At 40.5% G+C, this 23,904-nt stretch overlaps 4 protein-coding genes across 4 annotated transcripts in view; 1 reads left to right on the plus strand and 3 right to left on the minus strand.

The window, feature by feature from the left end:
* Window positions 1–2,226: 2,226 nt before the first annotated feature.
* acadsb (acyl-CoA dehydrogenase short/branched chain) lies at window positions 2,227–6,955 on the minus strand. The gene is made up of 11 exons (XM_008437155.2): window positions 6,846–6,955; window positions 6,421–6,583; window positions 6,243–6,343; window positions 5,583–5,789; window positions 4,937–5,107; window positions 4,678–4,803; window positions 4,498–4,590; window positions 4,311–4,400; window positions 4,085–4,222; window positions 3,834–3,933; window positions 2,227–2,833 (listed from the first exon to the last, which is right to left on the minus strand). Exons 1-11 carry the CDS (start codon window positions 6,876–6,878, stop codon window positions 2,757–2,759), a joined length of 1,299 nt encoding a protein of 432 aa, XP_008435377.1. The 5' UTR covers window positions 6,879–6,955; the 3' UTR covers window positions 2,227–2,756.
* A 634-nt stretch (window positions 6,956–7,589) lies between these two features.
* LOC103481582 (zinc finger protein Pegasus) lies at window positions 7,590–10,999 on the plus strand. Its single transcript, XM_008437156.2, has 3 exons — window positions 7,590–8,064; window positions 8,163–8,351; window positions 8,870–10,999. The coding sequence occupies exons 1-3, from the start codon at window positions 7,896–7,898 to the stop codon at window positions 9,778–9,780; spliced, it is 1,269 nt and encodes a 422-aa protein (XP_008435378.1). The 5' UTR covers window positions 7,590–7,895; the 3' UTR covers window positions 9,781–10,999.
* A 199-nt stretch (window positions 11,000–11,198) lies between these two features.
* pstk (phosphoseryl-tRNA kinase) lies at window positions 11,199–13,487 on the minus strand. Its single transcript, XM_008437157.2, has 6 exons — window positions 12,967–13,487; window positions 12,291–12,537; window positions 11,992–12,193; window positions 11,807–11,882; window positions 11,605–11,698; window positions 11,199–11,519 (listed from the first exon to the last, which is right to left on the minus strand). Exons 1-6 carry the CDS (start codon window positions 13,183–13,185, stop codon window positions 11,305–11,307), a joined length of 1,053 nt encoding a protein of 350 aa, XP_008435379.1. The 5' UTR covers window positions 13,186–13,487; the 3' UTR covers window positions 11,199–11,304.
* A 587-nt stretch (window positions 13,488–14,074) lies between these two features.
* Window positions 14,075–23,904, minus strand: part of LOC103481829 (transmembrane protein 150A-like) — an 18,524-nt gene continuing 8,694 nt past the window's right edge. Inside the window, exons 5-8 of the mRNA XM_017310698.1 lie at window positions 22,662–22,773; window positions 19,878–20,005; window positions 16,060–16,237; window positions 14,075–15,430 (exon numbers count right to left, since the gene is read on the minus strand). Coding sequence (XP_017166187.1) covers window positions 15,183–15,430; window positions 16,060–16,237; window positions 19,878–20,005; window positions 22,662–22,773 — 666 coding nt within the window. The 3' untranslated portion in view covers window positions 14,075–15,182. The remainder of the gene's footprint in view (window positions 15,431–16,059; window positions 16,238–19,877; window positions 20,006–22,661; window positions 22,774–23,904) is intronic.

Below are 23,904 nucleotides of genomic sequence, written 5' to 3' on the forward strand. Positions count from 1 at the left end.
AGAGGATATCTGTACTTATTTGCATTATCTGGACTTAATTATTACTTCAGAAAAAGTGGCAAAAAAAACAACAAATCTATAAAACACTGCATTTGTCGTTTAAACCAAACCAGCAGCAGACGAAGAGAATTAATCAGCCAAATTGAATTTGCTCAACCTGCATGCACACGGCCTGTCCTTTTAACTCGTCGAGCGCTCTCCAACGCAAAAGGACAACACAGTGTTTTGTGAAAAGCTACTTGAATCCTTGCATAATTAGAGGTCTCATAGCAGTGTTGAAGATGGGGGTGGAGAAAAGAGGCTAGCTGAGCTGCATTTAGGGAGGCAAAGTGAAAAGCAGTTGTGTGTTTTCAGGAGATTGTGCTCATTAAACAGACAGCTGAGGATGGATCAGAGGAGGGAAGCGAGTTATCGGTGAAGCAAAATGGAGGCCAAATTTGATATGAGAATTTTGAAAACAACTCAGAGTTCTGGAGTTTGTCTGTTCCACATACTGTATGAACATGCTTTGATCTAAACCATTCCAATATGCACATATATGTTTGTTTATATATACAGGCCTGATCTTCTGCTTGAAGCGCAACCACCTCAAGTCTTTTACAGCCTCTACAGCAGGTTTTCTTCCTGGATTACCCTGTAATTAACTCCATCAATCTTCCCATGAACTCTGACCAGAGCGCCTTCTTAAACATATTGGCCATGTCCCTAATAAAGCTTGTAACAAACTGCCAAAGGGGATTTCTTGTGCCCGCCTTTAACCTTTACACTCAGGTTTGTAGAGTACACAAATAATAGTCATCCTCCCAACTGAGCAGTGGACTTATGCAGCTCCCCTCGAGTGACCACGAACCTATTGGCTACTCTCATTAAAGTTCTCCTGACCTGTCAGTTTAGGTGATTTAACAGTGGTTTATGACATCTTCAAAGCTTGCGATGTTAGTTTGAAAACCTAACCCTGCTTTGATCCTCCCTACAAATTTATTTCGGATCCATCTGCTGTGTTTTCTGGTCTTCATGATGCTGTTTGTCTGCTTATGTTCTCTTAACAAACCTCCAAAGCTTTAAGAGCTGCTTTTTTAAGTTGAGATTAAATTGCACAGATATACTCTATTTCATGATTAGATGATGTCTGAAGATAATTGTTTGCATTTGAATTTCTTTTGGGGTGTTGGAGGCAAAAATTGGAAGAAGTTTAAGTGACATGCTACTGTACGTATTCATATAAACCCTGGAAGAGGTTCAGAGAGTGACATGGCTTGCAGACGTTTTCTTACTGAGCGTCATCATATTTGACACTAGCATTGCAAACCTTAAGCATTTTTTTATTAGTTTTAATGTTCGCCTTTTGTCATACAGGACATTCTTGCAAGAAGCATTGTACTTCCTCCTAAGTGTTTGCGTGTACTCACTGGGTCTGTGCTCTTCGGGAATAGCCCGCGGCTTAAACAATGGAGCTTATTCTGAACAGCTGGACGCAGGCTGCGGAAATTTAATTAGCCTTAGCTACAAAATGATCAGTGAGTGAATTATGCAATGCAGGCTCTTTTCATCTGAAGCACCAGCATAATTAAGCTGATATAAAATATCATTAGAGGTGACAGGCTGTTAAAAGACACAATAATTGACTGAACTATCATTGAGGAGCTGCCTCCGCAGAGTACGGAACTTGTTTGGGGAAGTGCTGCCATCTAGCGTAAAGGTTTGGCATTACCTTTCAAGCGCGGTTTCAAATTCCGGACTTTCCCCATTACTCAAATTGAGTTGCTCCCAGTCCATAATGCAAAGTTTTCTTCACTGGAAATATTTCACGGTTGGTATACTGTAATTAAAGTGCCATTAATTAATTACAAAACCTGCAAAAACACGCTGAAGGTGATAGATGGATGAAATAGTAGTTGGTCGTATGGGAAGGTGGTGGACAGACAATTGAAAATATCAAATTGGTAAAGGAGGAGATGTTTAGAAAGAGTAACACATGGATAATGGAAAACATACGAATGATATAACACGGACAAACTGATGGGCAATATAAAGCTAGACGGAAGGAAAGCAGGTTTTCTACTTTGAACCGAGTTACTTGAATAAATTGATTTTTGGATTCTCAGATACATGGATATGGGCAGGACTCCTGTGACTATGATGGGACAAATGAGTACAGGCTACAGATTGATGCATGTACCTTTTTGTTGAACTCAAACACAGTAAGGATGACACAGAGACAGGTCATATAATTAGCATGTTATGGACGTTTTTATTACGATGTAAAATCACCCAGCTTACAGTATGTAAGGAAACAAACAACTGAGCTGCCACAGTCCAACCGTTGAAGACAAAATTCTCTGAAGGCACTGAATCATCTGAAGAATAACTTGATCAAACTCAAACATTCAAACCTGTATTCTAACCCTTGGCGATGTTATGCTTGGAAAACTGATCAATAGACATCGACAGATGCAACAAATGTGGGAGAGACATGATACTGTGAAGGCTTAAAAGTGACCGTGCTCCTTTCTGCACCGATTTGGGAAAATACCATGCAGAAAATGCAAAAACAACTCAACTTTAAACCTTAAAGAATCCGTGACATCAGCTATAGGAACTACTTTGTGAGACCCAACGTTACAACAAAACCCTATTAGAATAGCTCTACAACAACATAATTCTGCAGGGTTGAATCTAATGAAGTCATCGCAAAAACGACAAGAGCACGGAGTGTTACAGCAAAACGGAATCAATCGGTTTGTGGCTTGATGGTTTCAGTGGTCATACTCTTTGTCGATGAACTTGGCCACAGTAGATAGCTGGACATTTGTTGTGCCCTCATAAATGGTTCCTACAGGTGGAGAAAAACAGAAAAAAAAAATTGATTTTATTCCAGGATTGCACAAAAAAGTCCACGTACCATCAACCCCTCTGCCTGTCCCGTGGTACGCCGTTATACATTAGATGTATTTGAACAGATTGTACTCTAACAGCTTTGTAAAGTCAAACATGTTAAATCTGAAATTGAAACTGTGTTAAGCAAGTGATTATACAGTAAATGATGTGCAAAGTATGTGTTTAATATCCATTTTTTCATGTAGATCTAGGTAAGATCTTGTAGGGATTTGTTTCTGTGCATTTTTTCAGTAAAAAAAAAAAGTAAAAATTATTTTTAAGGGGCATTGTTGTACTGGTCAACATTCCTGTACACCAACTGGAAAACTGGGAGCCCAGGTGTCATGAGAACACAACTTATTTTTTTTATTCACAGCAGCTCCACTAAACTGTGTTGGTGTGATGACACTGGGGGGAAGCAGTTGTGTGGGGGATTCCTACCGAGTCCCAGTCACAGCTGCTGCAGTCCCACCCCCCTCCTCTGGTCCAATCACAAACACCCAAATGTGTGTGTCCCTAATACGGATTATAACACTGCTGGTCTCTACAAACAGAGCCTTGAAAGTGTGTTTATTGCTCATGGACATTTTCCAGATTTTGTCTCAAACATAACAGCCAGTGTGTTTTCTTGGGCTTGTTTGTGACAGACCAACACAAAAACACGCAGAACTGTGAAGTGGATGGAAAATAAACGAGTTGGTGCATTCTCTATGCACGTGCCAACTCTGATCAGCTTCCCTGTCCCCGATCACGAACCCTTCTCCACAACATGATGGTGCTGTCATCATGTAACATTATATTAAAGGTGTATTAATAGAGATTTTTTATTTTGAAAACTAAAATTATGTACCATTTTACCAGAAATGCTCAATTATGTGCCACTTTGGTTTGATCTATCCATCACGTGAAATCAAGCCAACTTTAGTGAAGCGGTGCGACGTCTCGTCGAGGCTCACCGATTTTACAGTCTCTGTAGTATTTCTCTATGGGGTAGTCCTTGGTGAAGCCGACTCCTCCCATCCACTCGATGCATTTTGACGTGGTCAGAGTCGCAACCTGGATAAAATCAAGCAGAACACAAACACTTGACGATGCTTGACTCAAGCTGACGTCGTCAAGTTCCGCTAGACAAACCCAGAGGCATGCGGTCAGACACAGGAAAAAGCACACGGCTTCCTTTTTTTTTCTAAGCAATCAAAAAGCACACCTCGGAGGAGAAGTATTTGGCCATGCAGGCCTCCTTGATGAAAGGTCTGCCGGCTTCTTTCAGTCGGGCGGAGTTGTACGTCAGCAGACGCGCCGCTTCGATCTGGGTGGCTACGTGAGCTATCTGATGCTGCATGCCCTGGGACGCAAAATAGTGCGCCGTTAACAAACAATAACACTGCCCTCAAAAGTGAATGTGCATGTACAGGAGAGGGGAGTTTGCACACCTGAAAGTCAAAGATGCGCTTTCCAAACTGCACCCGCTGTCTGGTGTAAGGAACAGTATGGTCAAAGCAGCCCTGAGCCAGGCCAACCATCTGCAGTCCAGGGTGGGGAAAGTAAACACATCACCAAGTTGCACCGACTGCATTTTATTGAAAACCATTAACGCCCCGAGACTTTTTTGCTGCATACCTGTGCAGCAATTCCAATCCTGCCTTCGTTCAGCATTCCAATAGCATATTTGTATCCGTGACCGACCTCTCCTAAAATATTCGCCTCTGGTACCTACAACAGACGACGGAAGGTTTGTAGAGAAAAACAGAAAACCTGTTCTACATCAGTCCAGTTCAGCTCAAGAGCGTTTGGCTCCACCTTGACGTTGTCAAAGTTAAGAGGGCAGGTGGAGGATGCGCGCAGGCCAAGCTTGTTCTCCTTCTTGCAAATCTCGAGCCCCGGCATGTCCCGGTCCACAATAAAGCAGGTAATCCCTCGGTATCCCTGTAAAAAAAACAACAACAAAAAACGTTCTGGCGCATTCTGGTATGTTACTAGTTTTTAGTAAACCTCCAAACTAAAGATTGGGGAATGCTGTCGTTACAAATGCTCATTTAGAAGCTTTATAGCGTCTTACAGCAGAGGGATCTACGTTGGCCATCACTAGGAAAACCCCTGCTTGCTCTGCGTTGCTGATCCACATCTTGGATCCGTTGATTACGAAATAGTCCTTGTGTTTTTCCGCTCGCGTCTTCAGAGCGAAAGCGTCGCTCCCCGATTCGGCTTCGGAGAGGCAGAAGCTTCCAATCTGTCAGAAGTCACAAGATGCAAAGCATTACAGGAACCGCACTGCAATATGGTAGATATATTAGTGCGATCTTATAATATGTGTTTAAGAAACAGGTTTCTCTTCTGGCCAGGTGTACCAGATTACTAAGATGGACTACTGCCAAACCCACAGACATTCAGTAGATTTCAGAGATCATGAAAATATACACTGTTCCATTCAGAATGAAATGAAAGTTCTGTCGACCCAGTGGCTTCAGTAAACTTTGAGCCTCTGCTGTTAGAAATTTGAGATCCTACGGCAGTGAAAGACAAACAATGGCCGTTCAGTGGGAGCCGAAGACACTTTCAAAAAAAAACTTTAATAAATGATATCACCTACCACTCCATTTTAACCTTCCATCTCTTGAATTGAAGTTAACTCTAATGATTTCACTTCTGACATCCCTTCTTTAGATTGTTTGTTGAGAGTCGGGATGCGGTAACAACTGCCTCACCATATCAGTTGACAGTCGGTTGAGGTACTTCTCTTTCTGAGCCGGCGTGCCAAGTTTCACAAACAGTGTGTTGATGAGTGTGTTCTGGATGTCGCAGAGCACAGCCACGGAGGGATCCACCTTCGCCAGCTCTTCAATCACCAGGATGGAGGAGAAGAACGAGGAGCCAGTGCCGCCATATTCTGAGTCAATTTCCACCCCCATGAGCTGGGCGGAAAAAGGAATAAAAACAACAACAACAACAACAACAAAAAATGCTCAGAATAACTTTAAACGTCAGAATATTTAAGATAATTACTTAATAATTGCTTATTAATAAATAATAAAAAAAACACTGAGAAGTTTATTTTAGTAAATCGGTTAAAACATGGAACCCAAATATATTATTTTACTATATGTGGAATTACACCTTTTAGACGTTTAATTCAATTAATTTTAAACACTGGGGGTTGGAGCCAACGCAACAGATAACATTCAGTTTCTCAGACCGTATATGACATGAAAATCAATACAAATTATCTTCAACACGCACATTATGCCGTGGTGATGGATTACACAATCACAGGAAGTGAATTAATGTATCCAAGCATAACAATGGAAAGTTGGGTGGAAGGAAAATGTATGACTCTTTTGGAATATATTAAGATGCAGTGTACATACCCCCTGCTCAAACAGGGATCTAATGACTTCTTCATCCATGGTAGAATTTTCATCCATCATTGGCACAAACGGGGCGATGCGCTCTTGTGCATATTTCCTCACTGTTAATCAGTAACACAGATCAGAAGGTTTTGTCTCCAGCTCTCTGCTGCAGCAGGAAGCCAGCTTTGTTGCTCACCTGCGTCCCTCATCATGCTCTCCTCCTCTGAATATGTCTGTAGGGGAGGGAAGGCCACCACTCCACCTGCCTGGTTTGGAGCCACGGCTGGGGCAGAAGTAGTCCTGCTCCTCAATCCAGACTGACATGCCCCCCATGATGGACGAGAGATCTGTCTGACGGACTGACAGTCAACAGGAGAGGAAACACTGTTTTCACATCGAGTGTCCATCGTAATTTCCATTACTTATCAATAAATTTGCAACCAGTCAGTTATGTTATCAAACAAGTTGGTTGATGCTTTAGCAAACGTTAGCATCGTACTGAGTGATTAGCTAGCTAGGTAACATAAATATAAAGCCAATGATAAAATAAGTGAAAAATACAGATTTTCCGTTTTCTGGCGCAGTAGCCTAATGTGAAATAAGCACAGAGCACAGTCTCACCTTTGACAAAAATCTGACCAACGGGGCAGCCATGGTTTGTTATGAAACTGCGAGTACAGATAGGCTGATGGCGCCTTAATGGAGGTATGGAATCTCCCCGTTTTCCACACAGAAATCATGTCTTCTTTTTTAAGCTATGTGTTTTTTAGACTTTCTATCAATAAAGCGGTATAATATATTAATGTAAGACGTACTGGAAATTTACTCTAACATAAATGTCCTACATATTTTTGAAAACTTGTGCCTGAATCAAACTGATTGACTTTGTCTGATGTTACACGAAGGCAACATTTCGAACGCATAGATGTAAAAAGGTAGATGCCGCATTTACTGCCTCCATACGTCAGCGTCCACCATATTGTAAGTGGCATCTTCTCGCGAAAACTAACACTCATATGTGAAAGCAAGATTCTCCAAACACAAGTTTAATAATAATAATAATAATAATAATAATAATAATAATAATAATAATAATAATAATAATAGTGTGTGTGTGTGTGTGTAATTGCTATTATTATTAAAACAATAGTTTAATGACAATAATTAATTTTATTATTGGAAAATTGTCATTAGCAATATTATTACTGCTTATTTAGAAGTCATCTGCTTGTTTTGAACTAAAGACATACGTATTTAATTACTGAGCATTTAAATTTATTAATTTTGAAAAGTAATTTGTTTTTAAATAATTTATTGAAATGTTTTTACATTTAAATGCCACTCACAATATGGCGACCATGTTGACTTTACCATACGTCTATGGTAACGGCTATCAAGCAATAAAACATGAGCTACGGTAACGGCTATCAAGCAATAAAACATGAGCTATGGTAACGGCTATTTGGCAATAAAACATGAGCTTAATGTTCCTGTGCGTAACATTAGAATCCGAAACGTCAAATAGGAACTCGGGTGAAGATGGTTTCAAACTTGAATTTTACAGAACTTCAGAGAGATTAAGAAAGAACAAGGACGTGTTAGCAATGCTACTAACAGATACCTACTGAAGATAGTAAGAGCAGCTACGACACTCTTCCTGGGCATCTTTGGATGTTCTTTCAGGTTCAACGGAGAAAACAAAAAATGGAGGAGATAAAGACCGAGCCTGTGGATTTCGTGAAAGAGTTTCAGGAATACCTAACCCAGCAAACTCAGCATGTCAACATGATTTCGGGCTCAGTTTGTGGAGAAAAAGAGACAACGGAGCCGTTTCATGCCGGTGGGAAGGAGTACAAAACAAAAGAGAAATATGTGTCGGATAAATATCTATTCTAAAGCCATGGTCATATATCTATTTGTGTGTGTGTGTGTTTGTAGTTGCCCCGAGATGTGAGCAGAATGTCCTGGACCCTCCTTCTGTGGAGGTGAGCCTGCCAATGGAGGATGGATCAGACATACAAGTGGAGAGTCTGGAGAGAACTTGCGATGGGAAATACAAGTGCAGCTACTGCAGCTATGCTAACAAGGGCATGGCTCGTTTAATAGAGCACATACGCATCCACACAGGTCAGAGCTTCCATTACATTGTAACACTCTAGAGGCATTATAACAAGCTGCAAACTTCAACCCTAATCTGTTGGCATTCCTGATTGAAATGTGTAAAATAAAATGTTTTTTTTTTGTAAGGAAAAAACGTCCTTTTATTCAAATGTACGTCATTTTAGGGGGAGGAGAGAAAACGAATGTTTTAAATAAACCACTCCTTGGTTGATTTGGCCAAATGTTACATGCATTATCGTATAGATTGACCGATTTTTGTCCAAGTGAAATCGTCCTATACTTTTGTATCTTAAAATCGCTCACCTTACGTTAGCCAGACCCTTGTAATGCAAATAGGCCCACAGCATCACAGATCCTCTACCATAATACATTTACCATCTTCTCGCTCAGTGTGTGACATTTTATTTGGCGTGTGCAACCATCTGGTTTTTGACTGCACTTAGTACACTGCATGTAATGCAATGTTATTACCTCTGTTTTTGCAGTATGTTGGGTAATAAGACTGGAAATATTTCTTCATGTAGGTGAAAAGCCTCACCGCTGCCAGCTGTGCCCGTTTGCCTCAGCATACGAGCGCCACCTGGAAGCGCACATGCGCTCCCACACGGGAGAGAAGCCCTACAAGTGTGACCTCTGCGCCTTCCGATGCAGCGACCGCAGCAACCTGTCACACCACCGCCGCCGCCGCCACAAGCTCCTGCCCACCAGAGTGGCCCGTTCCCCTTTCTCCAACAAGAGGACGCTGAGCTCTTTGCAGAAGAGGACGGGCTCTCTGGGATTTGGCCGGCGGCTCCTGATCAACCTCAGCCCTCCCTCAGTCGTCGTGCCCAGGCCCGACTATTTTAGCGAGTTTTCACACAGAATCCACCAGTTGAACGGCAGCGAATACAAAACGCCCCCTAAGATGGATGAGAACGAGAGCCGGGGCCGGGGTGAAAACGGCTCCAGGACCTCGCTGGATCAGCTTTCCGCTCTTGCAGGTCAGTTGGCCAGCCCTCTCCCCGAGCCTCAGAGTCCCGCGTCCTCCGACAGGCAGTCCTTAACGGACGAGAAACCGATCCTGGTGGAGCAGGTGACAGTCTGCTACAATGGTGTACAGACCTCTCCGCCTAAAGAAGAATCTCCCACCTCAGGTCACAAAAGCTACAGTCCTGAGTCTGGCTGTGGCATGGAGACTAACATCAACAGTGGCAGTGTTAGCAACAGCCAAGCCAGCACACCAACGCCTGCTGCAAATGCTCCAAGCGAAGAAGAGCAAAACCTTTTGCACAGATGCCAGCATTGTGATATCCGCTTTTCTGATAACGTAATCTATACCATTCACATGGGCTGCCACGGCTACGAACATCCATTCCAGTGCAACATCTGTGGTCACATGTGCRTGGACAAATACAATTTTGCGTGCCATTTTGCCCGTGGACAGCATAAGAAGTGAAATAAGTAMGCAGAAATCTAATGAAATTGAATTTACGGATTTCCTGCGCTTTTATTCTGATTTGTCACGTCAAGACGATGAACCTCAGTGTATTGCGTTTGTTTTTTGTTTTTTTATAGACTAACACAATGTGGTGCCTCAATTTGAAGTTAAATGAAGACGATATGTGGTTTTATTGCATACAACACAGAAGCTTCACCTCGACCCATTACCTTTCGTGGAAACAAGAGCACTGTTCATTGYGTTACCTGGCAATGAAAAGAATACAACACAGCTGGAACCCAGATAAGGCTTTCCCCCTTAACTGACAAGCCAAGTTACTCTGGAGCAGCTGCAAACACCCAGAGCTCAGGTTGAAAGGGYTGTTATAATGTAAGACACGCCTATTCCATGGTATAACATTGTGGAGGGAGCGTTATGGTGAGGGCATGCTTTTCTTCTACAGGGACAGAGAAAAMCGCTCAGTTAATGTGAAGATGGACGGAACTAAGTGCTAGAAGAAAACTAATGACTTGAGACTAAGTGGACGTTCACCTTCCTGCAGAAGATGCAGCCAGATCTATAATGGAATGGTTTATATCAAAGCATATTTATGTGTTATATAACATAACTCCAACTGAAAATCTATGAATAGACTTAAAAGATGATGTTCAGATGTTTCAAACCATTCAGATTGAGGTTGAGCTGTTTTGGAATAAATTATAAAAAAAAAAAATAAAAAAAACTGCCGGTCTCTTGATGTGCAAAGCTGCTAGAGACATACCGCAAATGTAAATAACTTGCAGCTGTAAGTGCAGCAACAGGTGATTCTCAACGACCYAGAGGGGTGAATAAAAATGAATTACCACACTTTTCAGCTTTTCATTTATTTAAGAGTTGGAAAAACTTAAGTCTGTGTTGTTTTTTGTTTTACATAAGCAGTAAGCATATGCAGGTTGTTARGGAAGTGGTAAATTTGTCGACATTTTTGTATTACACTATTTACAGAGGACTAAAAGAATTTTACCAGCAACGGCTTAGTAAGCTTCCATACATACGAATCCAAAACAGTTTTTGTTGAACCAGCTTTAAATATACACTGCCACCTTACCGTTATATGTACAGCTCTGAAGTGTATAAAGCCTTTAACTGAGTTCATCTTTTAATATAGTGTTTAATATTCTCACAAAAAAAGTTGGAAAATGTATGTTTTGTATCTTTGGTTAAGGTAAAAAAAAAATCTAATAACGTCACACATAGGACACTAACAATCTAATAAATGCAACTAAAGTATTTAGTGTCAGTGCATGACTCTTTGTTTCCTTGGGGTACAAATATGATGTGACACAGAGGCTACAAGGCCAGAAAAAAGTATTTAGAAGAGATTATGAATAGAATGTGTATTTCCAAAGTAAGAAATTACTTCAACACGATTAACGTAAGGGCAAATAGTCAGCAAAAATMMATTTTATTTGAATTTAAATATATACAAACATCAACCATTCATTCTAATAGCTTCTTTGACCTTATCTTGAAAAAGAAAAATCACATTGTTTTGTGGYTGCCTATAAACTGTGACAGGATTTCGTTCTTTTTGTCATCAAAAATATTGTTCACCACCTGCTCCACACTGATGTCCTCCTCTTGAAGGAAACACACCTCCTGCAGGAACCGTTTCCGCAAGTCGTGAAGGAAAGTCGCTTTGCATTCGTTCAGCCGAGCAGCCAGAACCCGCATGTGTTCAGAAGAGACTTCATTTTCTGCAAATTAAGCCAGCAGAGGTCGTTGTTATGAAACATGAAGAACGCATATCATAAATGTCAACTGGTAAAGTTCCCAGCTGACCTCTGGCAGCCTTCATAGCCTCCGATATCAGACGTCGACAGGCCTGATCAGCCTGGTGGACCGCGCTCGTGGCACACTTGAGACGATCAGCTTCCTGCAACATCGATACAATGCATTTCTGAGAAATTGTTCACGTCTCAACTTTTCAGCTTTGACTTCCGTTTTACTGCGTTTCACAGATGTGAGAAACCGCAAAACACACCTTTTGTTCGCTGTTGTCCTCAGCTGGGCTCAGTGGATTGTTTAATGTCACAGAGACCAACTCCATWACTCTCTGGCTGATGAAAAGTCACACAGGAAGATAAACCCAGACCAAAAAAAAAAGCTTTGTAAATCACTTTGCATTTGACAAACAAGAGCCAAAAGCTGTTAATTCTGCTCTCTTACACGTCGGAGTTGGACACGTCGTTTGTCGAGTTGAGCGAGATGCTTTGGGATTCCCATGGGTTCTTTTGTGGATTTGGAAATTCCAAACGCTTCTCCATCTCCATGATCACTTTGACGGGAACGGGCTTAGGTCTGCTTTGGTTCCTCCTGATGGAGGTCTCTAAATCACATTGCAGATACACCTGGCAGAAACCCAGCGACACTGCAACCACAATTGACATGTTTGGGGAAAAAAAACAAAAACAAAAAAAACACTTCAGGGTGCTGAGGAGCATATTCTTTTGACAAAGTGTCCTTACGCTTTCTTGCAAGTTGGTACACTTCATATCTCATGCTTGGGTAGTAGAAGTTGTCATCTAAAAGAAAGAGCAGTGGCATCCCATCAGTGTGGAACTCTTTAGGCTGCAGAAGAGCTTGAACACACGGTTGCCATGCAGCTCCATTGATGAGAGGGTTGCTTGGCAACTCTACCACCACTTCAGGCTGCTCCARGACCTGCTCTATGCACTGCAACACGGCTTGYCTGTAGGACTTCCAATTAGTGTGCTAGAAGAGAATAAAAAAAATACACAATCACTGATACAAATCTGAATATTTTTGAGAAATTTAAGTCAAAAGGCTCTTTTGATCAAAAGTATGTTCAAAAGTGTCTTTTGAACATAAGAGCCTTCAAGCAGGTATTATTAATCACACTCCCGCTCATTTAGCCCACGTTTCATTTCATTTAAATTAGCCCACCGTTTCATATCGGTCTGTTTTAATATTTAAATCATAGMTGTMGAATTTTCACTAGTTTTCAGTGACAAYCCATAATCATTGGAAATAAAAGACTTGARAATATCAGCCTTTGTAGAAGTAGAGATATGGCGTTTCAGGTTTTGTGAAATAAATTACATTTTCAACGATACCATACTTTGTTCAAATGYAACGGYATAGTGAGAACTAATTTGCATTTTCAGCTATCCAAGCCACTACCATGTCAGTCAGATCGAGACCATCCTCCTCCACTTCGGTGTAATAAGCCTTCTCTGGGATCAGCTCGTCGTAGGACACCACTGCTGCTCTCCAGCCGCGCTCCGCCGCGGTACCCACAATCCTGCGGGTCAGCGTTGACTTCCCGGCGGCAGGCAACCCACAGAGGACGCACAGACAGGACGGAGACCCGCGGACCCTCCGGGGCGCAGCTTCGTCCATAAGGTCCAAGAACAGACACCGTACGTTAACACCGGCATCCAGCTGCAAGCGTCGCTCTCAACCACCACCACGCTCAGTCCTCTTCCGGTTTGCAAATATTTACCCTCGTGCACTAAAATTTAAACGTAAGCTAAAAATGTGTCGCCCGAACCCAGGCTTAAGAACAAACATCATTTATAAGTCGTTAAGGAAATCATACTTTGCTTGTTGCTCTAACACCGGAAGAAAACCTGGACATGTTCCTCTTTGCGCATGCGCCCACCGGAAGAAACGTCATGCACGAACCGGCAGGGGTTTTGAACTGGGAGGCAGGGGTAGAGGCATAGACATAATATATTATATTATATTATATTATATTATATCTATGGCTAGAGGGGCTTCAAAAAAATGCAATGCTTTCGAAATTAGAGTAAAATAATTTAGATTTCATTTAATCTTTACCTATACTTTGTTTTGTCGTAAATGTGTGAAAAGCTAAGATATATATATATAATTTTATTTTATTTATTTTTTTGCCCATGTTTATTTTGTTGAGGTTTCTTGGGGATATTGAAACAAAAAGTGTGAAGTAGAAAAAAAGATGCAGTCTTTGAAAAGAGAAATATGCAAATAAAAATCTTAACATTCAGGGCCTTTGTAGCACCACCTTTCACTAAAATTACAGCTGCAAATTGTGTTGTCCTGTCGGAAGATAACCCTTCACCTTGATCTCAAGTCTTTTGTGGCCTCATACAGGTTGTTTTCTTCCAGTACCACCTGAGGCATCAACTCCGACCAGCTTTCATTTTGAAGAAAAGTATCCCCACAGCATGATACTGCCACAACCATGTTACATGACATTCAATGGCTCTTAATAGTGGCTGGTTTCCTCAACACAAAGCACTTTAAATGATAGCCAAACAATTTATTTGAGTAAAATTAAGATTCGACACACCTTGCAGCGAAGAAATCTAACTTGCAAATGCAAAAATGAGATGGAGCTCACAGATCTGTTCTTCTCATCTGACCAGAGCCCCTTCTTTCATGTGTCTGCTGTATTATTTAGTTGATCTATGGCAAGCTGAAATTGATTTATCATCCATGCAACAGTCTGGTCACTTTTTATTTCGCACATTGAAAAATCAAGCGCCCGTTTTTCATTTTGCTTTATTTTTTTCTAGTCTGTATGCTCTCTACAGAATTGTATTTCTCAAAATACAATTCTGTATTTTGAGAAATACAGAATTGTATTTCTCAAAATACAATTGAGAAATACAATTCTCAATTGTATTTCTCAATTGAGAAATACAATTTCTCAATTGAGAAATTTCTCAATTTCTCAATATGAGATCATATGAGATATGATCTCATATCTGATGAGATCAAATATACAACAGAGCTGAGCTTATATGCAAAAACGAGGCATCTACCTCAACATTGTGCTGCATTATGGCTTGCATATTATAATCTGAGAAACAAATCACACGAGCTGTTCGGAGTAAAGACAAATACTCGTATCAGAAGATTTGGATGGAAAACCCACTTCAGATGAAAGAAAATTATTCTTGGCACCCAGTTACGTCCACCCATTGTCCGAAGCTTTTGGAAAACCTCACCTTAGCGCCGACAGAAAGGCGGAGCGGTGGTGATGTAACAGAACTTCCTGACAGAAAACAATACCCAGGCTCCGTGTCTGAACATTTCAACTCTGAGAGACATCTGAGGCACTTTTTGAAGATATTTGTTCAGATGAAAGGCAGCTCCAGCTGAGGATTCAGAGGGTGATCGTTACATAAGGACAAAAACAAAACAAACAGCGAGAACTGTGTCCACACGTATAGATCGTAACTGGCCTCTTGTCTTCAGGAGGGCACTTGTGATATTGTGCAATGTTACGCAGCGTAGCAGACTACAAGTCTACGAGTGTCTTCGGTGCTGAGGCTACTGAATGTGCAACATGAGCGTAGCAATAAGGGTCTCCCTCCATGTTTCACACAGTGATCCCCAGTGCTGTTCCGTTAAAGGATCGACAGGTTCTCTGCCTGGTGGTGGCCAGGCCCGCCACTAATCTCCGGCTTGTGCCCAGTGAGGGAGAAGCTGGGAAGTCCCCCTCCTTTGGAGAGAACGATCAGTGTGTCGGCTGACACCCCTCCAAACTCAAAGGCAAACGTCCCGTAGAAGAACATGATGACCATGCAGTAGATCCACTCGAAGATGGCGGAGGTGTGCTGCAGGGAGAAGCTCTCCTGGCAGAAAAAAACTCCACCTGGTGATGGGAGGTTAAGGAGAAACGGCACACCACCCCAGGTCTGACGGGCAGGACAAAGCAAATACAAAGAGTCTTGTTGATTGGTTGAACCCAGTTATCAGTCTTAAAATGTCATATTAATTGCTATCTGAGCCTGTAATGAGCTTATTTCAGATCTTTTTTTTGTGATCCGAGTGAAAACTGTCACCGTTGCAGTCTGCTGATTAGCAGGTAATGTAACTTCATATTTAATTTTACCAGCAATTTTTGAAAATATAGATTGTAAACACTCAGTACACTTAAGACAGGTTAGTAGGACATTAAACTGAAGCAAACAAATCAAAGAAGCAAACAAATCTAGAACACGTGGTCTAAAAATGAAACCTTCCCTTCTAAAATATAAGCATTTTAGTGTGGAGGAGTTTCCAGCTGACAGACTTTGGATATTTTTCAAGTGCAATAAATTTAAGATCCTCTGTCACTGCCATGTGAAGCAGTCTGTTCTCCAGCAGAGGGTGATGTTAAATTATGTCTGAACTTGTGAGAGGGAGGTCAGCAACCTCACAAAACCCTAAAGGCCTTCAGCGAACTGCTCAAGAAAAATCCAAACTTCAGAGAAAAATAATAACACTTCACACAAAGGATACTGAGCACCAGGGCGATCAGTGCAAGCACAGACATCCCCGCCCGTATGTGACCCATCCAATACTCCTCCTGGGTTTTGGCCAATCTGTAGGTTAGAGCCGTTTGGAAGCTCACAAACAGCATGCTGGATGGGAACGCCACTCCAGCGCCTACATAATGAAGGACTTTGGCAAAATCCACCTGAAATAAACACAAATAATTAGTAATCTGAACAGAGACAAAGGATAGACTTTATTTTCGACAAACCTTTGCTTTTCCTGAACCTTAGCCTTTCAATCACTGACGTATCGTCTTCACTCGATAAGCTACTTGATCATATGATGACCTAACAGCTAAGACAACAGTAGCGGAAAAGACGCAAATCTTGCTTGTGACTTCTAAGAAATCTAAATGTTTCCTGCTAACATGCCAGTTGAATGTATTGTTTTAGAAACTGTTCCCAACATGTTTAGAAAGAAAAAACAAAAAAAAACTGGCTGTTTCATGTTACACACCAACCCTCTTCTGTTTTCACCTCTGACCCACAAATATGGATCAGCGTTGTTTTCTTGTCCAATCAAGATAACCGTCTCACATGTCCTAAGATCCATATTGAATGATTACCGAGTGCTTTTCTAAACACGCTGAACAGAACCTCATTGCAAATATTCAAACAAATGTGAGACTAACYTTGCTGTCAATTGAAAGTGCAAACATTTATTTAATTTATATGAGATCAGGGGGATTTATTTGGATTTACGCCATACATTTATGTGTATAGATTAGTAGGGAATAAAGCTGATATCCATCTACAGGTTATTCTGACTCCTCAATGAAGTAGCGCTTCAATAATTAAACCTACAGGACAAAAAGCAAAATCAAATCTGCACCAGAAAACTCTCTAACACAGTAGCATTCAAAGGTTTTGTATGGGCCAAAATGAAGTCAAAATTGCTGTCCGGACACAGAAATACGATCTTTTTAAGTTAATATTGTGCATACAATTTTGACAGCAAAATTAAAATGAGCCTACTTTATTTTTTTTTCACAAGAACAGGGCATCTATTTTAGCTCTAAATGTTAACTAAAATTCATTTTGAAGGAGCCAACATTTTAAAAGAGTAGGAATACTCTGAAGCAGAAGCTCAACTTTGGTGCCCATGTCTAAATATTCTGTCACTTCTATATCAAAACAGTGTTAGTAATTGAAATGAGGTTTATGTAGTAAATAAAAATAAAACAGATGCAAGGCTGGATGGATGAATGACAAACTAACTGATGAATACACTTTTGGATCTCAGACTTTTCCAGACCCACTGATGAATAGGTCTAAATCAGTACTGTCTTCAGTTTTCATCCAAACTTGACAAGTAAAAAGTATTCAAATATAGATTTTTTTTAAACTACAACAAAACCTATTAATTAATCATATGATAATTGATAATTAAAATAAAGGAGTCAGTGTTTTACAGTTGGACGGGCAGATGACTGCAGATAAAAAAAAACACTCAGGGTTTTATATGGTTGCCTTGTAAGATGAAAAGTCCCCAATAAGCTAATACATTGTGGGTTGTTTTCTACTTTCTTGGCATAGGATTTTTTTTCTTCTTCTTTGCAATTTGACTCATTTTCATTGGGAATGTTTGCATTAGCAAAGCTTAAGTTTATAAAGAAAAATAATTTTTTCTTTTGAGTAAAAGTCATTCAATAAAAGTGGTCAAAATTACTATCAAATATGTGTACAAAAAGAAAAAAAGCGTGACTATTACAAATAGAGTTTTGTTCTTACTAAATTTTACTATTGAAACAAGATTTGGATTGGTCAGTAAAGAAAATCTCCTACCTTACCAACCACCTGTGCTGGTCAGTGAGATATGAAACTCCCTCACATTGTGATTGGCAGCCAGGAGCTACAAATGGACCCCCGAGCTCCACTTTGTCACACTTTTTTGGTCAGAAAAACCAACACTGCAACATCTGAGTTAAGAGAGGCAAGTATGACTCCTCAATAAATCTCCTTGCACTCCTTACAGAAACGACGCTTTTAAGATCCCACCACAGCAAGGTGTGTTTTCAGACTGAACAAACAGAACATGAAAGAACATTTATTTTGGAAGGTCTACAGAGAACGGACAATAGAGAACGCTAGATGGGCCCAGCAGTCTGCACACAGCAGAGTCTTCATGGGAACATGATGGGAGAGTGTTATCAATCCCAGCGGGATTTAATAACAGCTTTTGAGATGTTCAGTGTGTGATTGTTTTGCTGTTAAACTTCCTGYCAACATAGCCACCCATATCTTCTGGACACGTGAGCAAGATTTCCTATTATTCTTTCATTTGAGTGTCAAAAACTGATCACCAGAATCCAAAGTAAATCATAAATCATGTTTTACTTCGTCATGAACGTGTGCGTGGAATGGTCGATTCAATTTCTTAATCAATGAGGCGTGAAATTACACATTATATTGGTATGAATATAAAGTCTAGTTAGAGATCAAAGAGCATATTGCTACGTACAACTTGAAATTCTTGCCAAGATCAAACGTAAATATCAAACAAACCAACAGCACAAAAGCTGGAAGTGGTGTGAATAACTCACAATGCGATTACAGTCTGACTGGAAATTATGTAACTCTGTAGATGTTTTAAAAAGTCTTAAAATAAATGCAACTTTTATAAGAGTTGCATTTGTTTTTCTCACGGCCCCTCGTCACGGTAGAAATTCCAGTAAGACAGACGTCTGTGGTGTTGCTACTGTATCTTTTTACTTTCCATGAATGGGTTCTGGCGATCTCATATCACATCTTCAGACATAAAATGGTGTAATTAATGTTTTCAGCAGTCTATGTTGCTTACAACACAGACTTTAAATTATGTATATAAAAAGTCTGCACACGCCTGGTGAAATAGCAAGTTAATTAAGACAAATAAATGAGTGTTGTGAATCTCTTCGAAGCCTTTTCCACATCTATCATCTATGCACTCCCTTAAAGTAGAACATTTTTGATTCAGTTTCAGTATTCATGATGTTGGATGTTGCTGAAAAATAAAATGCATCTTAAGCTTTCCAACAGAAATCTAATGGTTTTTGGTAAAAAAAAAAAAACAGACCAGTTTTTGTTCATACATTTTTCTACCATGGCAAAAGTTTAGCTTTAATAACCCCAGATCATAATAACACCATCACCATGTTTCAGGTTGGGTATGGTGCTCTTTTGGTGAGGTGCTGTGTTGTGTTGTTTGTTCAAGACATACATTTTTGGAATTGTTGAGAAAAAAACAACTCATGTTTGGTTTCATCAGAACACAAGAAGTTCTCCTCCACAAGGTTTTGGGAGATAGTAGCCAGATCTTGGTTGGTCTCTTTGGAAGAAAAAGCTTCATTCAACCCTTTCTTGTTTGTCCAAGTATATGGAGAATTTTTAGTTGTCACATGTAGAGCATAACCAGTACTACCCAGAAAACTCTGCAGCACATTGGCAGTTCTTGTTTGAGTCACACTGAGTTAGCCTTGTTTTCYGCCATCCTGGTCTCTCTACTCTTAACATTTGGCTTTTGACTCTCTATCATCTGCACATGCATGAAAAAGTGCATCATCAACTAGTTTACAGATGTGCACAGTAATTATGCAACCAGATTATTGCAGCTTTTTAAAAATGTATTTCCTTTTAGAATTTAAAAATGTTATCATAGCTTCATTTTTTTCTCACGTGCCCTTTGATTTGAACATAATTTAATGTTTAACTGGTGTTTCGATTAAAATGTTAGACCTCAAAACTATGCTGACGTTCCCTGCTAAGGATCCAGAGATGAACCTGAACTCATAGGTGTTCGATTACCTGGAAGTTTCCCACCATGGTGAGACCAGCAGCACACATCCACCCGGTGGAAAGGCTGGCCATGTTCAGAACACAGTTCTGGTGCTTCTCAATCACGTGAGCGTAACGCAGCAGAGAGACGAGCATCACTGAAAAGAAAGAGAAGAAATTACACATCATTATATGATCACACCTTCTTTTTCCTTCTCACTTGGCCTTCTTTTCGTTTCTTTTCTTTTCTGTTTTTTTTTTTTTTTTTAAGGGAAATATGGTGGAGAAATTCAGCCTCTGTAAATTCCAGTACACTGTTGTCAGCTCCAGCCTTGTTCCTGTCTTTGTTCCTCCCCTCCTCCACCCCCCCTACACGTTTTTATCTAACCTGCCTCTGCAGCGTTTTCTTGTTGGCTTTAAAAAAGTTTTGCTCAAAGCAAGTCCAGCTTGCTCAGCCTTGCATGATATGAGCTGCGACAGAATTAGCAGCAAGCTYGCCGTTTCCCCCTGCGGTGTGATGCTGCAGATTCCTGCCGTTTGTTTATCAAACAGTTCCATCAAAGCCTCGCAGCAGCGTCGTCGTTCACATCTGGCGCTCATCATGCTACAAATTGCTCAGAGAGCCTGTTTGGACGTTCCTGTTGGCAGTCCGACAGTGAATGCAGCGGTTAGCTTTTGATGATCAAGGGAACACTGTGTATGGAATCCATGTTCAAAGTTGTGGATATTCCGAGCATTTCGAAGGGAAGTTGGACAGTAAGGCACTTACTTTCAGATTTTTAGGGCATTGAAAATTGCCATTCTTCAAATTTGTCCTAATATTTTTGAGTAAAAAAAAAAAAAAAAACCCTCACAAACACAAATTTGCAGAAGCAACACAAGAAAGCACGCAATTAACAACTGGTGGGTAAATTATAAGCGTTTATCAAAATTCTAAGAAAAAATTGCTGGTAACACTTTTCAAATCTTACTTTCTTGGAGAAAAAAAGACGAATAAAAAATTAAAATGATGCATCGCTTTCCTTCCACATTGCAGTCATATTGTACATTGTGTCATTCTATCACATCAAACTTTCTTCAAAGTCCAAAGAACGTAACTAAAATTGTTATGCTTTGTACCAGTTTGAAAAAAAAAAAATTATACCATTATTAGCTTTGTTGGCTTCTGTAACACCTTACACATGCTATTTCCAGGTGTGAGAAAGTGGCCAACGTATCTCAACCAYCATCGGAAAGACCAGCCATAATTATATTCAAAAAGGAGATTTTTCTTGTTGTATTTTGGTAATATATGTACGAATCAACATCAGAACAAAAAACAGAAGACCTTATGAAGACATCGGCTGACACTGACAAGAAARTACCAATACCTACAACGAATGAGTTCTGTTCCAGCATGAGCTGAAAGGCTACTCAAAGAGGAAGAAGGCACTGCTGCAAAAGCCAAATTACTGTTGGCAATTGCACTTTTGGAGCAAAATCTTTTTTTTTTGGAGGACCTTCTCTGTGGTACAGAGACTAAAATGTTTTCCCATAAAGACAATGTTTCACTRGAGGAAAAAGAATAAAGCTGTCAGGCCTTTGAACACCAACAGTGAAGCATGAGGGTGGCAGCCTCATGTTGTGAGTTGTTATTTTTTTCTTTTACTGCACGAAGGCTCTGAGGCATTTCAAAAAAACAGACGAGGAAAGAACATTATGTGCAAATTTGGAGACGTTAGCCAGGAAGTTAAAGCTCGAGCGCAAATTAGCCTTCTGAACAGACAATGACTCAGAGCGTACAGCTAAATGAGTTTCAAAGTGGCTCAAGGAGAAGAAAGTTGGTAGTCATCAACAAGCCCTGATCTTAGTCCCATTAACCTTTTGAGCGGAGCTCAAACGGTGTGTTTGAGGAAAAACTGACTCAGTTACACCAGCTCAATCTGGAGTAATTGCGCAAGCTATTTTGAAAGGCTTCTGGAARGAAATCCAAAACATCCGACCCAAGCCATTCAGTTATTTTGCGGCAACATTTCATTCATGTGCTCAAACGTTTGATATACGATCTCAAAATAGCATAGTTGAAAAAAAAAAATATATATATATATATATACACACACTGTAAGGGACCACCGATATCCACTGTGGTTGGGGACAACTAAGATCCACTTTGGCCGTATGACTAAAAGTCACTTTATGTGATCAGATGAGAAAAACACAAAATCCTAACGTGTTGATTTCAGTAAAAGCTGTTCTCGGTCCTGTTAGGAAAACCCCTGTCCCACGCGTCTGCCTCGTTGATGTCAGAACCCCATTAAGTGTGCTCCATGAGGCCCAGGAACAAACATCAGTTCCTCCAAAACTCGTACAACAAGACATGAACATGTGTGGAGCATTTCCCAAACGCTCCTGTACCCTCTCAGCCAACTCTTCCTCTTCCCTGTAGGCCTCCCTTAAAAAATCCATAAAACCAACATACACAGAGCACAATGGGTCCTGAACTCAGAGAGGACCACCCAAAATAGATGGTTTAAAGAAGTTTTGGCACACAGAGGAACGGAAAAGCTGCCCCTTTTGTCCAGAGGGGGAATGTTTGTGGTTCATGTGGGGCATTAAAAAAAAAGCGCCTTTCAAGGAACTGAGTAAATTTTTCCCCCCCTCTCAGATTATGGACTGAGATTTGGATCAAGCTTTTAGATTCTGGGGGAGAGAGAGGAGCAGGCTGGAGTTACTGCAGCTGGGAAAACAAGCTTGAACTTTTTTTTGATTTGTATGATCACTGTGCACACATGTAAAAGTGGGTGTCTCTCTAACATTAATTGCTAAGACACTTACCCATGAAGGCTCCTGTGCTGCAAATGAGGCTGAAGAAACAGCTTTCAGGTGGCAGAGTTCCACATTTACTGCAGCAGAAAAAGGCAGAAGCATGAGATGACAGCAAGGCGCTCTAGGCTAATGTCCGAGTTCAGTTGGACTCAAATTAATAATGAACAGTATTCATATATAGTCATGACTTGAATCCCTTAGCTGTGCTATAGTACAACTTTGTACTGCTCTGCTCTTAAATGGTAGCTTAGCTGCACTTCAATAACACCGTGAGATCTTTATCGGCAGTAATATGTGAACTATGAACAAACCACATCGTTACTTTTGGAGGAAAAAAAAGCTGGAAACGTGTCCAACATAAACTCCTTGCTCATTCCTCTGCAGGGGGGGGGGGAAATTGTTGTTTGCATTCTGCGGTGGCAAATTCAAAGAGCGGTGAAGGATCTACAATTGGCAACATGAGCGCCATTTATTGTGGAGGTGAAAAGGTCCCTCTCATCTCAGCCGAGATCGTGATCGACACTTAGGCAGAATTTACCCTCATTAGCGAAATTTCTTCATTTGAAAGGTAGGAACTCTGAATGATGAAAGGTCAGGAAATGAGGGGGAACTTTGAAAATAGCTGTCCTAAATGACCAGGCTGGTTATGTTTAACACAAGGTCAACAAAACAAACTTATCAGCATTTTAAATCTTGTACGTCAAGGCTAACATGACTAGGCAACATAATTCAAATTTTATTTTTAGTATGACACAACATCTACATTTATTTGCTGAAACATAATTTTTGCTGGGGGAGCTGCGCACTGGCACGTCTGCATGTTCTCCCTGTGCATGTGTGACTCTCCTGGTACTCTTTGAAACTTGTCACCAAGCACTTTTGTTTTCTCTTTTTAATATTTTTCCCCAAACAAAAATAATACAATCTGACTGCCAAATAAACATCTAACTCCAACTTAATACTGTTTTAATCTCCAGTCCTGCAWAAAAAAAMCCAAAACAAGCAGGACATTTCCACAAAGGAAGAAGAACGTTCCCATTTATTTTCATTTTTGGGGAATTCAAAGCAGATTTAAAATGACAGGAAAGCACACGCCGCAGAAAAACCAATAGCCATGTCAGATGATAAGTACGATTATTCACAATGAATGCTTTCTTTTGTTTGAAAGATGCTGACGGAGCTTAAAAGGGCTTTCTCGGTTTGTGTCCCTACGGTGCTCCCCTCGTGCATGCTCAAAATGCATATAGCAGAA

This window comes from Poecilia reticulata, linkage group LG19, assembly GCF_000633615.1.
Source record: "Poecilia reticulata strain Guanapo linkage group LG19, Guppy_female_1.0+MT, whole genome shotgun sequence".
Lineage (NCBI taxonomy): Eukaryota > Metazoa > Chordata > Actinopteri > Cyprinodontiformes > Poeciliidae > Poecilia > Poecilia reticulata.